The sequence below is a fragment of the Octodon degus genome, unplaced genomic scaffold (assembly GCF_000260255.1).
Source record: "Octodon degus isolate 3935 unplaced genomic scaffold, OctDeg1.0 scaffold00008, whole genome shotgun sequence".
In the NCBI taxonomy this organism is placed as follows: domain Eukaryota; kingdom Metazoa; phylum Chordata; class Mammalia; order Rodentia; family Octodontidae; genus Octodon; species Octodon degus.
In genome coordinates, this window is record NW_004524584.1 from 15,778,105 (window position 1) to 15,795,694 (window position 17,590).

The following is a 17,590-nucleotide window of genomic DNA, read 5'->3' on the forward strand; positions in this document are numbered from 1 at the left end:
TCAGGGGCAGGAAGTCCAGAGCCAGGAGCTGGCCTGGTTGCAAGTCCCTGATCTGCTGAGTACAGCCCAGTCTCTTAGAACAGTGATTTGGTGTCAGCGCTCCCTGGACCAGGGTGCTTTCCCAACAATTCTCCGAAGTGGGAAGTATTCAGAAAGCAAGTTGAGGGACGGCAGCCACAGAGGTCTGAGATAATGCCACCCACCCCACGTGCAGGAGGAAGCCGCAAGTCATCTGCAATGTCCACGTGGCCGTGAACTCACTGCTCTGGCAACGAGGTGCTGTTTTTATTGTTGTGTGTTTGTTTTTGAGACAGGGTCTTGCTGTGTAGTTCAGGCTGGCCTCAAACTCATGGCAATCCTCCTGCCTCAGCCACCCAAGGGCTGAAGTCACAGGTGTGCCCCACCGTGTCTGGCTACCAACCACTGTGCCAGGATCTGTGCGAGGATTAGGTTGTCCATCTTGCCTGGGAAGGGACCAGAAGGGGTTGTTTGTGCAGGAAGTGGGGCTGGGTAGCCTGAAAATGTTTGCTTTGCTAACTCTCATACCCTTCCTGGCATCCTAAATTCTGTGTAACTTCCAGGAAATTCACAAACCTGTGATCCCTCAGTCTAAGTGCCTCCTTTCCAAGGGGCAGAATAGGAGATAGGGATGAAGTGGCAGCTTGGGCTTGGGTGATACCCAGTGTGTGGCTTGTGCTGGTGGGTCACATGCCAGTGCAAGCCAAGATGACAGGATTCTTGTGCAGTTTGAAGAAGCCCAGAGTGCCTGGCTTCTCTAGCAGTGCGGTGTCAAACCCTAACATGCTAGGTGGATTCAGCTCCCCTGCAGATCATGTTTAAAAGGAAAGATGGCAAGCCAGGCAGGTCCCTTTATTACTCAGGCCTTGACTAGGCCCATTGACTTGCATTCAGTCATATCCTTCTGCAAGACTACAGCCCTTGCAGAGCTCCCTAAACCTGCTGGCATCCCAAGATGTGGGCTGGCCTCAGTATTCACCCACCTCTGTCACATGTTCATTAGACACTCATCTCAGAAGGGATCCAAAGTCACAGGCGCTTCTGGGGTCTGGGAGGGGGCAGGTCACCCAGCCCCATGGCTGAACATGACCTTTTCTAACTCTGTTAAGTGTTTCTAAGGAGGCCCTGTGGGTGAGTGTGGGCGTATGTCCTGCCCTGCAGACAGTCTGAGATGGAAGGCAAAGCTCCCATCTGATGGCCCCATCTGACAAGGGAACCCACCCAGCCTCCTGGGAGCACCCAGCCTGTTGTGGGGATCCTACCTGCATAAATCTGTGGCCTGAGGGATAAACTGCATAATCCTCAGGTGTCCTGATCTGAGTTTAGAAGCTGCCACATCCTCTTTGATGCAGAACAGTGAGTTTGCAGGGCCACTCTCTGGCCTTCCCCCTGGAAGGCTCCGGACCTTACTGCCTCTGCCTTTCCTCCTGAGTGGCTCCTCCACCACTTAGCAATGGAGACAATTTACATAATGCATCGTGTGTGAGAGCAATAATGGATGGGGAGGCAGGGTGCCCGTTAGTGGCTCCTCAGGAGGGAAAATACCTGCTCCCACACCAGTCTTCTCTCTTACTGAGCTGGGCTGTGAGGCTGTTGGAAGCAAAACCTTTAAGTGCTCAGCTGCTGCCAAGAAGAGCCTAGAAAGGATACACCAGGCCAAGGACTAGGGCTGGAACAGCCTCAGGACAGAGTTGCCTGTAGGAGGAAATTTTCAGAACACCCAAGTTTGGATCACAAATGTATCCAGCTGTGCTCCTGAGTCCACACCACTGGCCCGGGCCCTGCATCCTGATCCTTCTGGGAGGAGGAGGCCACTGCAGCAGGCAGGAAGCTCCAACTGGGAGGCTGGGAGCCATGGAGCCAGGCTGCAGCTGCCCAGGAGGCGGTCACATTCAAACACAAAGACAGGAATGGCAGGGGGAGAATACATAAAAATTACTGGCATGGTAATTGCCTTTTATATAAAATGTTCTTTTTAAAAGTTCTCCCCAGTGTGAAAGTCCCTCTTTAAAAAGAATAAATTCATTGCGCACCAATTTATTCCACGCTTATAGATGGAGCATAATGAAGGCTCCTGCATCAACACCTGATCAAGAGGCAAGTGGCTTCCACTCAACGCAGCTTCCAGGTCTCCCTGCAAGAAGCTGCAATGCAGCAGCAGGGCTGAAAGGCTTTGAGGTGCAGACTGAGAGGCCAGCAGGCCTGCCTGCTAGGAGTCAGCATGGAGTTCAGATTCTAGGATCCAGGGACAGGCTCCCCAGACCCCATCAATGCCTTGGGAGCTGGGCTTGAGCAGAGTACAGAGAGACAACTACAGTCACAGTGCTCCATGCTGGTGGGGAGGCACATAGGCTTGTGGGTAGTGGGGGACCCTCACTTTCAAAGAGTATAGAGGGAAGGTACTCAGATTTCTAGGGAATCAGCCATCCCCTTCCAGGCCTGTCTTTAGGGCACAGGAAGGAAAGTGGCTGGTGACAAGCATTTGTGGGTTATAAGGTGGAGTGGATTTCCTGCACATAGAGAGCTCCTGGTAGAGACTCCAGCTCTGCTGCTGGCATCCAGACTATTTCACGCCTTCTGAAGATAACTGGTAGACCCCAGGCCAGGGCATGATGGGCTGCCAGAGCTTACTTGAGAAGAACGTGGATGCTCCCCGCACCCGGAGGCCCAGAGCCTAGAAATAAGGTTTCTGCTCAGGGCTCCCTTATCAGCCACAATTCCACCTCTGTGAAATGGGGAAAAGGTCCTGGGTGGCTTTGCCCTCCACAGTGGGGTTGCTCGGTCCAGCCCCTATTTCAGGATGCAGATACAACTAACTCACATCCTGCCTACTGCAAGGCAGCTGATCAGTGTTGGGTGGTAACATGGGCACAGGGAAACCATGTGTGCATGAATGTGTGCTTCTCACCCACAACTTCAACTTCTCAGCTTTGCTAATGAATCAGTTAAGTAGTTCTCACTTGCTGGGTGATGCAGAGCTCCCAGCATGTGCCTTCTCCAGTCCCATTCCACCCTACTCGTTCACCTCCATAGGTAGTACTCAGAACCACTCACTTGTCCACATGTGCATGCTCACCAACACATGTGGTACATGTGCAGCCAAGACTACGCCCTTCTGTGGACTTTGCAGCACAGGTTCACATGCTCTCTTCTTTCTACATGTACACACATGCATGTTTCCATCACCCACCTGTCACACTACCTTCCACACAGGCTGGTCAGCCCATGTCCAATGCACACAATCTACAGCAGGTCAGGCACTATGTTCCTCAGTGAGTCATGTGCCCAAGGATCTCCAGGGCTAGCTGCCTTTCAGGCTGACTGTCCAGGTGAATTCTTGGAAGGCCTGGACACACCCTGCCCTCTGGCCATGGTCTCCATATGTTGAGATCACATCCTGGCAGCCTATGTGTACCCGAAGGTTTCAAAACCTTCCAGGATTGAGGAGTCTCAGACAACACTGGCTTCAGCATTAATCTGGGGGAGCTTCCAGAAGAGCTGTGATCTGGTTTTAAAGCTGCAGGGAGGTCTGGAAAAGGTGGGGTGTGTGAGGGGAGGAACAAGTAGATTTGGAAGAATAATTCTAGCTGGGTATAGTGGTGCATACCTGTAATTCCAGTACACTAGGAGACTGAGACAGGAAGATTGCAAGTTTGAGCCCGCCCTGAACAACCTAACAGCGTAATGAGACTCTGTCTCAAATAGAAAAATTTAAAAAAGGATCATATTGTAGCTCAATGCCAACACACTGGGTTGAATCCCAAGTACTGATAAAAGGAAGGAGGAAGAAGAGGAGAAATCTTGTGATTGTAGGGGGTAAAAGGACAGAAGGGCATTTGGGAGACTCAGAGGTCCAGTAAGGACTCCCTTTGACTCCTGCCCAGAGATACACATCTGACCAAACCTTCCAATCACTCTGAGAATGGCTCTGCCTCCCCAGCCTCACCAGGCATCTAGATAGCCAGTACACCTGTGCAGCCAGCTCTTCTCCAGGGTTCCTTTCCATAGCCCGTGCCCTCTGTTTTCTCACAAACAACAATCAAAGGGTCATTAACATGGAGCTGAACCTTGGTAATCCCCAAAGCAAGCCTACATCTACCAGGCCTCTGGCATCAACCCTCAACCCTGATACACTAGTCTTAGTTTTCCCATGTGGGGCTGAATGGTGCCTTAGGTCTTATGTCAAATAGTCATATTCCCAGGTACTCCGTTCTCAGTCCTCCGATTCCAGCCTCTTTGCTTCCCCATCCACAGTCACCAGGTAAGCACCTACCCATGTCAGCCTTGTAGGCACCTGTTTGTACATATGTGCACTGGTTCTGCTTCTCCACCTGGACTTCACATGCTCTTGTGCTGAAGGGCCAGGCACTCAGGCTGAGAGCCAGTTATTTGTCTCCAATTCATGAGAAACCAGAGACAAGGATGAGACAGAGGTCTGCTCAGGATCCACCCCTGCCTCAGTCTTCCCCATTAGCACAGAGCACACCAGCCCCTCTTTGTGAGCTGCCAGGCCCCAGGGCTGAGAAAGAGGCAGAGAAAAGAAAGTTTGTGGCTCTGTAACTTTCTGCAGACATGAAATCTCTGCTCACAGGAGAGGGTGGAGGGAGGCCACACTGAGCCTCCATTTCCTGCCTGGTCTTACTAAATGCTGCTCATGCTGCCCCTCAGGCTGGCTGTGGTTTGTCAAAACCAATTACTTCTCTGCCTCAGCCAAGTGCTTGAGGCTCCATGAATCGGAGGCAAGTGTCCCTGTGGCTGCTACTGATCTAGCAACGTATGGGAGTGGAGGAGGGGGTAGAATACAGATCGGGTCAACTGTTCCTCCAGGCCCATCATAGAAACCCACTGGGCCCTCCATCCGCAATCCCCATCTCCCACCCTGGGTCATCTAGAGCAGCCCCTAGCTCTAGACACAGCCACCCCATCGCTCTTCAGAGACAGATGTGAGGCTGGGGGAGGGGAGTAGACCCAGGGCAGCTAAGCTGCACGGGCTGGGTCCTCCCGGGAGCTGTCTTGCTGCAATGCCAGCTTCACTGGGGACCCGAGAGGAGTGCTGGGTGGTCACCAGAACACTTTCTATGTGTGCAGGAAAGAGCAGGGCCATATTTTGGGAAAGTTGAATAGACAAATCTCCCAGATTCCCAAGCTAGAATCATTCAAGGGCGATGTGTTCTGCAGCAAAGCCCAGGCTTCCCTAGTAGCCCTCTGCTGGTGCTGTGTGCCCTGGCAGGTTCTGGTCACAGCCTCTGAGACTCTTAAAATGAGGGACCATAGTCACAGAACCTTCAGAGATCCCCGAGACTGCCACCCTCAAGAACTCCAGAATCTTAGTCCTGGCTTCAGCTATGGCACTTTCTGACCCAACCTTTCCCTTCCTAGGGCCAACATCTGGAGACAACCCAGAGTTCAGTGGTTTTGCATCCTGCCCCCTCCCACTCCACTGCCGACCAAGCTCCCATTCTCCTCTCACAGGGTGTGAGAAATAAGCTGCCAACTTGTTAACTGGAGAAAACAACTCAGGGCCTTCTGGGGTGTCGGGGCCCTTCCCTTCCCCTCAGCTGCCTCCTCTATGCGGGTGCATTGCATCACGTTCCCTGGATTTCTCACTAATGAAGCCACTCCCCTTCCCTGGCTCACGGGCCCTATTTCTTCAAGCCCTGTCCCAGATTAGTGGTCTTTTGTTTCTTCCAGTGAGATGTCATGGTCACTGGGAAGAGAGAACCCATTCCAAACTCCTAGGCTGTGCTAAGCAGAAAGCTTACCTTGGGCATCTGAACTTTCTAAAACCATGACCAAATCCTGAGCGGGCAGGCCGTTGGTACTGGGAGTAACAAAGGCACCCTACATTTGTGGGGCTCTGCAGATTTTTCTTGTTCCTGCTCTCTTGAGATCCTCATACATGCCAGGAGGACAGGACTGAATAGATCCCCATTTCACAGGTGACGGAGCAGAGGCCCAGAGAGGCAGAACAACATGTGTTAGGTCCACAGAATGCAAAGGCTCAGACCTGAGATTCCCCCCCCATCACTCTTCCACCACCACCCACCATTCAGTGGCTGTTCATAGCACAGGCCCAGGTTCAACTCCAGATCTGCCTCACCTGCAGGACCACAGCACGTCCTGTCCTCAGTAGTCACAGCTTGCACCAAATGCTTCTCCCTATCTCCAAGTTTTCCCTATCCCTTGGGAACTGACCTAGGATGTGCCTTCACAGTGACCTCTTGGCCCAGGCTAGAGACTGGAGGACCCTCTTCTCACACCTGTACAATCAGCTGATCCCAACAAAGAGATTCGCTTTCAGACTCATCCCTTCCATACCCACTAACTCCACAGAGACCCAGATGGAGCCTTCCCTGCCACGACCCCAGGAACAAGGGTTTTACATCTGACCCCCCTCCCAACTGCTTCCTCATATCCATGACCTCTCTGGGTATTCATGTCTGATCTTCCCTGTGGCAGAGATTCTGACATGATACCCTCATAGTCCAAGGCAGCAAGCAGGAAGAGGGGATGGAGGGCAGAGGGCTGAGAAAAACACCAGTCCCAGCCCAACCTCAGCAGCCTGGAGGAGCCACTAGGGCGTGAGACCCTTTAGGTGGTTTACATCAAGGAATAGATGGCTACCCTGAGCCAGGGGCTCTAGGACAAGTGTCCTGAAGCATCCTCACTTCCCTGCATGCTTCTCTGAGTTTGGGGAATATGTAGAAGAGCAGGGAGGCCTAAGTCCAACCTACCTCAGAGATTTCTGGTCCTGGATGAAATAGCTTTAGAATAATCCCTCAAAAATGGACATTGCCCCCTTAGCACAATGGAGAATGTACATTTTGGCTGGGTTAAGGGTGGGGCAGCAGAAGGATAACATCTTTCACCCAGCTCTGTCTTTACACATAGGGAGAGAGTGTTTCAGATCTTATAGTGTAAGAGGCTGCCAGAGAGGCCACCTACAGGGCAGGACCCAGAAAAGAGAGAGGTGGGCAGTGGCTGGATGAAAAGAGGAGGCCTAGGCAGGACTTGGCCAGGCTCCCATGCACCCGCCTCTCTGTAACTAATTACGCTGGTGCAGGGGCCTCATCACGTTTCAGATGCCTTCCCTGAAGCCCTCCCCCGGCCCCATGCATCCCTGCTGGGTGCCGAGCAAGAGGACCATATGGAGGGAATAATAAGACAATTAACTTTCCATTAAAGAATAATATATGTGGGTTTTTAGGGAGGCAAGTGACAGCAATCCCTACCCAGCGGCACATTTTATACCCGCCCCCCCAACCTGATGCACCCCACATTCAGATCATCTGTGCCAGGAGAGAGGAGGGCACCACTGAGCCTGCCCAGGAGGACGATGCATGGAGGGCAGGGCCGGCAAGGAGCAAGTGCAGACCCCACGCTTACAGTCCTGAGGCTGGGAGACCCTGGGAGGGGAGGGGAGGGCTGCCTCATCCCTACCCCCAGCTGACTTTCAGTACATCAGCTGGGGCAGCCTGTGCCAGTCCTGCATGGGTGGGGTCTGCCTAGCCAAGGGGCTGCTGTGTGTCTCTCAGGGGTGCATAAAATCACAGCACTCGGACAGAAAAATCAACTGTGGGACCTGGGTCTACAACCTCTGGCCTCCCCTGCCTTTCCACCTGGGACTACTTCTGTCCCCTAGCACCTCCCCCTGCTCCAGCTTCCTCACTCCTTTTCTGCCCTAGCTCCTCTGTTTCTGAGGTTCCCTGACACTCATGGGCACTCATTAACCCTCACCTAGGAAGCTTGGAAGCCCAGAAAGCACACTTCCCAGATAGGGACAGGACCACAACCTCAGCCAGCATCCTGGAGACCAACCAGGTATGAGTATGCAGAGGTGCTGGGTGGGGAAGAGAGCTGGAAGGGGCATGGAGAGGCCTGTCTCAAAGACACCTGCAGAGGGGCCTTGTCCTGCCACCTTGAACCTTACAGGAAGAGGGCCCTGGACATGGCTAATCTCTAGCCTAAGGTGGAAGCCAGCTCCAGATGTGGCATTCTGCAAATATTAATTACACATTCTTGGGAGGACTAACAGACGGGGCACAGGGATGGTCAGGGGAAGACAAGTTAGGAGAGTACTACGGAAATTCACTGGGTTCAGAAAAGTCACTCTGGGTACATCCCTGTACAGGGTAGGAGGCCACAGATACAACAGGTGTAAAGCACCACAAATGCCTATAGAGGCACAGCAGATGGAAGGAGAACAGAAGACTAGGGGTTGGGGGATCACAGAGTCCTGGGGCCCAGCTGTGTGGACTACTCAGCAGTCCTTAGGAGGTGCTACCCAAGATTAGCTCCTCTGCCTTGACACCTCTGCCCCACTGCCCCCACTCAGGACTGGCCTGGCAGGCTCCAGGATGGGTAGAAAGGGCAGTCTGGATTCCCCACCTGTATGACAATGCCACAGGAATAACCAGTAGCATGCTGCTAGACTAAGGCTACCATGTGGCATAGGCAGCTTGGGATGTGAATAAGACAATATGCCATTTTTGCCCTGACTGGGCAGATGAAGCACTGGGGTTGATATGGATAGGGAAAGGCTCTTAGGGGCCCAGACTTGCATTGAGCTTTTCCAGAGGGTAGCTGTGACTCCCAGATATGGCCATCCCAGGTCCTCCCAGCTTTGGCTAGGCAGCCTCCCCTCACTCCTACCATAGGTGGAGGATCTTCTCCACTCCAAGGAATTGTCTTACCAGATAAAAAAGAGAAACCCACCCCAGGGCCAGCATACCTGGTGAACCAAATACTTCTATATGCCTGACAATGATCGATTCTTGCTTCATTTTCCCACAGGTCCTCCAGTTGTTCCCTTGGACCTTAGTCACTCAGTAGAAGTGGTAGGTCACACTGGCTGTACTCATCGGAGTGACCTGGGTTTCAGAGGGGAGACCTGTCCATCTCCATATCATCCTCATGCACCCCCAGGAACTCATTAATTATTTGTCCTGATGAGCCTCATTATGTAAATGAGCTCAGAGCCTAAGCATATGCTCTCCCCTCCCCCCTAGGATGGGGACAATATGTGCTGGTGGGGGAGGGTAGAGACGGGGCTCAGGAGACTTCACTCAGCCCCAGGGGGGTTGGAGAGATAGGCTATGCAGTCCACAATTTTGTGACCTATTGAAGGTAAGAGCAGCTCAGGGGTTGGTAGGGCTGAAGTACCCAGGAGGGAGTGGCTCAAGTGGATCTGGCTAAATGTTGAGGGTGGTAGTACGTGAATACCAGGACCCAGGCTAGGCACTGGCCCAGGAGGTCAGGTGATGAAATGCAGTGAGCTCTTCACAGACAGACCCCATTCCCCACCAAGACATGCCAGGCTTCTGCCCTGTAAATGGGCCACAATCTGCCCCCAGTGGTGCCCCAGTAGGTTGTGGTAAGGTCGGGAGAAGAAAAATGCCAAGGCAAGGAAAATGTTCCCAAATGCCACTGTCTGCAGTTTCTGCTCTCTTGCAGCTGCCAGCCCTCAAAGCTCCAAGCTACTGGGGGTGGGGCAGCCTCTAGGACTGGGGCAGGCAGGGAGAGCAGTCATGGAGGGGGCTTTGACACAAAGATCATCCCAGCTGCAGGTGTTTGGGGATTGCTCAGAATCAGCTCAGGGAGGCCGTGGAGGAGTAGCTCTGGTGGAGACTACGGCTGTCAGCCTTCGCAGTGCTGGGTCTGTGGCAGTACTGGCAGCTGGGTCAGTGATCTGCTCCAGCATCCTCTTGACCTGTGAGAGCCAGGTATGAACCTGGAAACATGACTATGACCCATGGGAGAGAGGGCCCCCTGCTGGCTCCCTCTCCCTCCCCCTGGTCTGCCCTTTCCTTCTAGAACTCTACACCTAACCTCACTGCCACTTCACCTGTACACCTCTTTATAGAGTGCTCTGGGCCAAGAAGTAGCCCCAGAGCTGTCAGCAGGAAGTAAGAGGCTGAGGAATCAGGTGAGAAAAAACTGGAGCAGGACAGAGCTGCTGGAGAGTTGGCAGCCTTGGGCAGCAGTGGGGTGCCAGGAGGAGCAAATGCCTGCTCAGCACTTCTCTGCCTGCCTGCCACACCAGGCATAGCCCTGCTCCAGCCCAGCTCCCCGTTGTCCCAGGTTCATCTTATCCACCCTCCCAGGAGGGGAAATATGGCCAGAGAAGGAGCAGTACTCTGGAACAGGAGCCCAGGCCCAAGCCCCAGGTCTGCCACAAGCTAGCTGTGTGGAAGCTTCTTCAGTGTGGGACAGAGGGAGTGAGGGAAGACACAGTGATAAAAAGCCTGAAATCACTCAGGTCTGTCTCATTTGAAAGGAAGGGAACACTCCTAGGAGTGAAAATGATTAACAAGAGAAATTCAAATCCATTGCCATTTTCATCATCAGACTTGTCAGCCATACTATGGGTCGAAAAGGAGGATCAGAGAGGGTCAGGGTCTTGCCTAGTTGAACAAGACAGGTTCACTGAACAAGGATTCTACCTTGGTCCTTACCATCCAGGAAGCTGACAGACCCAAGTGTCAGGCATAAAGTGTGCACACTATTCTCTCACAGGCAAATGTTCAAGGTCTGAGTTACCACTGAGCATAAAGTAAACAACATCCCAGAGTTGAAGATTCAAAGCATGGAAGAGTCTTAACTGCTACATTCAATGTCTTTGTATAGAACCATGTGTTTGGAAAGGTGAATCTGTTCATTTTAGGGAGCTACCATTCCTTCATTAACCCATACAGCTGTACTTGCCAGTGCGAAGAGCCTGGTTAGTGCTGAGTGCTATTCCTGAGCCTGAATTGACTCCTGTTCTGGAACAGTATTTCCTACAGTGCTTTCTCTGGAAGCTCCACTAGCACAGCTGAGTCACTGAGAGTTCACAGGAGTGGGATGCAACTGCTACATCTGGAGCCCAGCAACCCAGAAAGGGGATGTTCAGAGACCCTGGACCCTTGCAGGAAGGGCTGAAATCAGGATAGTGGTTCAGACCTCCAGACCTAGACTATGTTACCTCTTCTTTAGTCATCTTTGATATGCTCCATTTGTGCATGAGTTCTACATCCACAAGCAATGTCAACACACTGCCACCCCCATATTGTGAGCACTTATAGAAGCCAAGAATGGGGAAGACTAATGACTCCCATGGCTCCTGCTCCCTAGAAGTGACATCTGTTGACCTTAGTCCTGACCAAGAGGGATGATGGAAATACAGACAGGCATCTAATCTTTGAACCCTGGGCCCGGACTTTCAACAGAATCCTCATAGTCACTGTCTCTTCTGTTTCCAGCCAACTATCAGCAGGAGACCCCCACTAATGCCTTACTCAGTTCTGGCCAAGACCTCCCAGCCCACGCCCCAGGTACGCAATCCCCAGGGGCCCCACCTCCAGCCTTCCAAGATCTCAGATCTCCGAGACTCCGTATTTTCACATAAAGAGCAACAGCTCAGGAGCCTATGCCTGACAGCGACACATTTTGCAGCCTTCTGGGGGTGACGGATAGCTTGCTCTTCACATCACTATTTCAAACATTAACATAATCTCCCAGGATGAATGTCCTCACCAGCGTCTAATCAATCACTCTTCCCGCACCTTGATCCCTCATCCCAAGCAGAATACAGGCTTGCCACTCCTCACAGGCTATGAGCGTTGGCTCCCAGATTGTTTCCCACGTCTGTTTGGCCTGGCCCTCATATCGTTTTGGGGTTAGTCCCTTGGGCTTTCCCATACCCTGTAACCACTGGCCTCTCAAAAGCCTGGGCTCCCACCTCACACACTGCCTCAAACACAGAGCCCAGGGGATGGGAGATGGCTCAGTCAAATAAGCGCTTGCCTGGCAAGTGGAAGGGCCTGAGTTCAATCCCTGGTTCCACCAAAAAGCAAAACAAAACAAAACACACAGAGCCCATCTACAGGGAAACCTGGAAAGTCCCAACACCCTCCCAATGATATGAGGTATTAATGCTAGAAGGTTACTGCTCCAACAGTTACCTTGAGAAGCTCAGACCAAGATCTCAACAAGCCAAATATTCAACACTGCTTGGAAGAGGGTCCCTGGGGGAAAGCAGGTACACTATGCTTACCTCACGGAGCTGCTGAACACCTCCAAAGATCCGCATCACACCATCGATCTCCTGCTCTAGGCGCCGGGCCCAGTGCTGCATCCTGTGTGCAGAGACAGAGATGTCAGTCCACTTGAAGCTGGGACAATCCAGACCCTGACACCCGGGGGAGACCAGGGCAGCCTTTCACTCAACCCAATTTTCACTAAAGGAGAAACAGAAGCAAGAAACCAGAGTATGCCTGTGGTTCTCTTTGAAGTCCAGCCCCAGGGGCCTGGCCTCTCCTCATGTACTGGGCCAGCCAGACAGAAGAGAGGAGTGTGCTGTGAATGTGCTGAGGAAGTTCAGCAGCTCCCAGAAGCCTGCAGGGAGGCTACTTTTCACTGTGAAGAGCCAGACCTTGATGTAGCTGTTCTGAACACAGGGATTTCTAGACACCAGGGAAGGTGGCAGGATGGAGCCAGGGGGAGCCTAGGCAAGAGCAAGGAACATGGCTGTCATTACCAAGCTATTGTGTAAGCCTGGACAGGTCCCTGTCTCTCTGGACCTCATCTGAGCAGTGGACACGGGGAGCTTCTGGCTCACAAAGCCCTCTGCTTGCCAGTATTCCAGTAGACAGATGCTTATCTGAAGTCCATTGCTAGATGCCCAGTATAAACCCAACCACCAGTCCAGTGCAGACAATCCTGTCCCTTTCTGGGAGCTTAGCAAGCCTCAAAAATGCTTCATCTGAGTCACAGGCCTAAACAGGTCTCCCTGGTACCACCCTAGGGTCATTTTAACCCATCTGTTTCTCAGCTTCTTTTTCTGGAATGACAGGCTTATTTGGGGCCACATTTTAGAGTGTCACAAAAACATATGAGAAAAAAAAAAAAGGACACATGAGCTGAGGGCACTCTTTAGGGATATTTGTGAGTGGATAGTATGGCCAGATGGTCACATGGCCCTGTACTTTCTATTCTAGAGCCAGAAAAAGGGAAAGTATCTGGAGAGAGTTTTCAACTGAGCTCAAACGAATGACCTTCCCCTCCAGATAATGTCAGATGCTCTCTGTTGTAAAGTCTCCCTGCCCTCATGTGCCTGAAAAGGTACCTCAACTTCCCCTTCCTCTGACAATTTCTCATTCTGCCAGCCAAGTCCTCCCCAGGGAAGGCCCGCAGGAGAACTGCTATAGAGGCTGAAATGGGCCAAGGATCAAGCACAGTGCATCTGGCCCCAACATGCCTCCCTGGGCCCGCCATCCTCCCTAGTGTCACTTGGGAGCAGGACTGTCTTCTAGCTCCAGGGTCAGAAGTGCACAAGCATTCACCCTGGCCTCCTGCCCCACATCCCTCCTCCTGCCTTTGGCTTGGGGGCTGGGCACATGTCATTGTGTGTGCCTGGGTCGGTTGGCATGGGAACTCGGAGCAGGAGGCAGGAGGATCACTAATTGCAATTTGCCAGGCTGAATGTCAGGACCATGATGGGAAAAAAAATCAACATCAAAAAATAGAGGTATTAGGTCTGGCTTGTTGCTGCTGAGCCACAGCCTGGTTCCCACCTCCGTTACCCACCACAGGGGAGACTAACCCTGAGTCCAGTGGAATCCAGCTTGCAGGCTGGGGTAGAAAGGGCAATCAGGCTTCTACTGCTAAGCTGGGGAGGGCAAGGCATAGTCAGAGAATAGAGTCGCCTTAGCTGGCCACTGTCCACCAAGCACTGATGTCTTGGCCCTGGCTGTGGGTGGACAATGTGACAGGTGGCTCTTTTGTAATTTTGAAACAGGAGAACCCTGGTGGATGATATTGGGAGGGACTGCCACATAGTCCTATGTCCAGCCAGCCAGGTGGCAGACAAATGAGCAAGGTCAAAGATCTGATCTCCAAAGGGAGCCATTAGCTCTGCCCTGCCCACGCCCCTGACCTCAGCCATTCACCAGTGTAAGAGACAGAATGTTAATCACAATCTTTCCTAGACTAAAATATACAAGGATACCCACTATGTACAAAGTACAGTGCCAGTATATCACATTTTTTTTTACATCAGCTCTCACAAAGATAGCAAATATCACCATCCCAATTTACAGGTGAGGAACCTGAGGCACAGAGGGTTTAACTGACCTGCCCAAGATCACCTGTCCAGGCAAAGATAGACAGGACTTATCTCAGAAGTGTGCTGGGGTCACAAGGCCTATACACAGTGCTGACGCATGTACTTCTTCCCAACTTGGCACGGAGTGTCATTACCTTACGGGTGTAAAGCTCATCATAGTAGGAACATTTACACCCCCGATATCAGTAAATGCTCCGAATCACAGGTTCTCTCCCTGGCGAGCAGACTGACAACGTTTACCAGAACGCCACTTCCACCCCAGGCCGTGAACTCGCCTCTCTATGTCTATAGTTCTCCATTTCTGGGATTTCACAGCTAAGTACAAGGATCTTAATTGGGAGAACAGACACGGATGCCAAGTTTTTATTTTGTGCAGACAACACATTATTAATATAATCACCATCACTTCACGTAAAAAAGCTGTTTCAATACTAAAATATTTTTAAGAGAACCAAATCTCAGGATAAAGTCAAGTTCTTCCTCCAGGCACACATTCTGTCCCTGCCTCTGTCACACACACACACACACACACACACACACACACACACAGTTTCTGCCCTCTCAACTAGGCTGAAGTCACTCTGGACTCTGCTGTTGGGATGTAATGACTGTTTCAATGTGACACACACACTACTCCAGGTTCTAAGGGTGGCTCCAGCCCTGCGTCCAGCATCCTGGGACTGACAGGCAGACCTCTGGCCCTAGCACACTGCCCATCAGCACAATGCCAGAGAAAACAAGTTACTCTGTCTGTTTGTTGAAATCAGACCTAACTAGGAAGACAATATGTATATCCTAGAGTTAAGAAGAACACGAGAGAGAATTGGAAAATTGATTTCATTGCCACAGAAATATGATTTTGTGGGTTCTAGGGTTTGGCCTGTGTCCCTGGCCAAACACATGGGCACCGAGGAAGCCATGGTGTGACGATGCCTCATAGTGTTCCTGAAAGCTGGAGAAGGTACCTCACAAGCTAAGTGCAACCTAGCAAGGCACAACCAGGCTCACTCCCACAGGAAGACATGGGGACTTCAGAAGAATGACGGGCAAACACACATCAGGATTCGTGGCCCCCTCAGTCAAAGCCAAAGTGACCAAATCCTGCTCAGGTCCCCACTGAGTTGCACCCAAATCCCTGGCTTTGGCAATGCCTCCCAGCCAGACAGTGCTGCCCATGGGTCAGACTGAACAGAGTGGTCTACAGCTAGCTCCCTGCGTCCTTGTGACTTGCCATGCTCTTTGCTGAGATGACACTGCTTATCTCCTAAGTGACTTTATGTTCAAATTAGCAAGACAGTGAGGGGAGAGTGTCTGACAGGAGACAGTGCAGACAGGGGCTAAACTTCCTGAGTGGGTGTGCACTGGTGAGGTGCTGGAGCCTGCGTAAGTCCTCCCATGCGCCCAAACCTAGGGTGGGAAAGGCTGCAGCCCATCTCACAGATCAGAACCGTGAGGTGGCGCGGCTGGCAGCAGTGCCCTAAACTTAGAGGAAAGCCCGATCGTCTCCCTAGCTCCCTCAGGCCCGTGAGCTCATCCTTCCAGGATGGTGTAGCCTTGGGCAAACCTCAGGGGAGAGGCCGGCTCTGCAAACCGTGAACCTTGGAACCTCAGCCTTCCCCTGGGTCAACAGGGTTAATGGTGATTGGCTAAACAGCTGTAATGGGCACACTGATGAGGAATATTAGTCCTGGGCAGTCTCTGAGGGCTACAAACTCATCCAGTACAGCCCTGTTCCTCCAAGAACCCAGGCGCACTGAGTGGAAAAGTGGAAACAGTCGATAAATTCCTACACCTAGAGAGGGTGGGTGGAGCATGGCCTGACAGGATGAGGTGCCCAACAGGAAAGAAGATAAGTCATGTGCTGGGGAAGCTAGGCTTTGGTCTCCAGAACCAAGGGAAATGGAGACCAGAAGGATATACCCGCAGACGAAGGAGCAAAGTCACCCCTACTTACAGGGTAAGTTCCTGAGGCTAGTGACAGAATCACTGAGACCCCAGCTGCAAGGCAGGGAGACCCTGAGTGAAACTGCAGGGCACTCAGGTGGGGGCAGCCAGCTGCATATGCTCACCCAGGGAGGGAGTGGGCAGGGAGGAGATGGGAGAAGAGGAATGGAGGGGTGGAGGGGCAAGAGAAAAAGACCATGTGCAGATGCAGCAGAATAGATTAAACTGTTGCCAGTTGTTAATTTTATATGTGAAGTTGATGATCAGAATGTGATTTAATTGTATAGTATAATCCAGGCTTTTGGAATAAATTATGCAGAAAACTCATCTATAATTAAACAAATCGAAAAACCAGAGGCAGGTAACACTGCAGGTTTACCCATAGAGGGCATGGATGGGTATAAGTGGTTGGACTCAGCAGAGGGGCGAGGAGGAAGAAGGGGCCCTTTTAGAGTGGGCAGGGGCAGATTTAGGAGGCCAGGCCTGGCAGGGGGCCAGAGCCCAGGCTCCCAGGCTCAGTCTCTGCAGGACATTCTCACCACACGGAGGCATTTTTTGCTGTTAAAGCTCTGCTGCCTCTACCAGGTAGCCTGTCTGGATGCATATACTGTTCCTCAGGGGCCTGCAACCTTCCCCTGAACTTAATAGGGCAGCCTGCCACTGTGTGTGGGGAGGAGCAGACACTGAGGATGGGATGTGAAACAGAAGGGTGGATGCCGGGACAGGACTGGGCTGGGACAGGCAGGGAAGTGAGGGGGCAGGCACAGCAGAACCCCTTGCAGTGGCACAGTTGCCCAGAGCACAGTGAACCAAGCTTGGCAATGGCGGAAGCCCCAGGTCTCCTGCTTCTCTCTTGACAGGCTGGCCAATTATTTTCCTGCTCTGGGAGAGGAACGATTTAAAATAAAGTGCTATTTAATTATTCTGATTATATTTCAGCTGGCCTGGACCTCCTACCTCGGAGCCTTTGCAGTTCTTCTGAAAGGGAAAGAAAGGGCAGGAAGGAGTGGGGCAGGAGTGACAGACAGCCCAAAGAGTCTCAAGAGCCTGGGTTAGGCTGACCCAGCCCAGGGAAAGACAAATGGGTGGTGGGCACAAGGCCCACTACCCCTGGCCACCTGGAAAGGGCATGCTGTCCCTAGACAGCCACTTAAATTTCAGAGGGCAGCTGCGGTCAGCCCTGGCTGCAGATGTCAGAAAACGCAAGGCTTCCCTCAGGAGTCATGGACAACCCCAGGGCCACTTCACATGGGTAGCCTTCCCTGACTACTTGGGCAGATGTCCCTCTGTATCTGAATACCCAGGTGCAGATGTGGCTTCTCTAAGTCCTTGGACTACACATGTGCTCTTGGGCTTACGTTTTCCCAGGTGTAAAATGGAGATAAAGCTGTCCAGATAAACCCTGCCCACCCTCCAGGACCCAAAGAGGCAGCAAGGGGGAAGCCCTGCCCCATGTAAAAGATGCTAGCAAGGGTGGCTCTCTCTCTCTCTCTCTCTCTCTCTCTCTCTCTCTCTCTCTCTCTC

General features: G+C 52.1%; 1 protein-coding gene across 2 annotated transcripts in view; it reads right to left on the bottom strand.

Annotated features, from left to right (window-relative positions):
- The window catches only part of Cacna2d2 (calcium voltage-gated channel auxiliary subunit alpha2delta 2), a 103,030-nt gene extending 90,897 nt beyond the window's left edge, over positions 1–12,133 (bottom strand). For both annotated transcript variants that reach the window (XM_023706169.1, XM_012517699.2), the window contains exon 1: positions 12,053–12,133. In XM_023706169.1, the coding sequence (XP_023561937.1) occupies positions 12,053–12,133 (81 nt within the window). The remainder of the gene's footprint in view (positions 1–12,052) is intronic.
- Between the last annotated feature and the right edge of the window lie 5,457 nt (positions 12,134–17,590).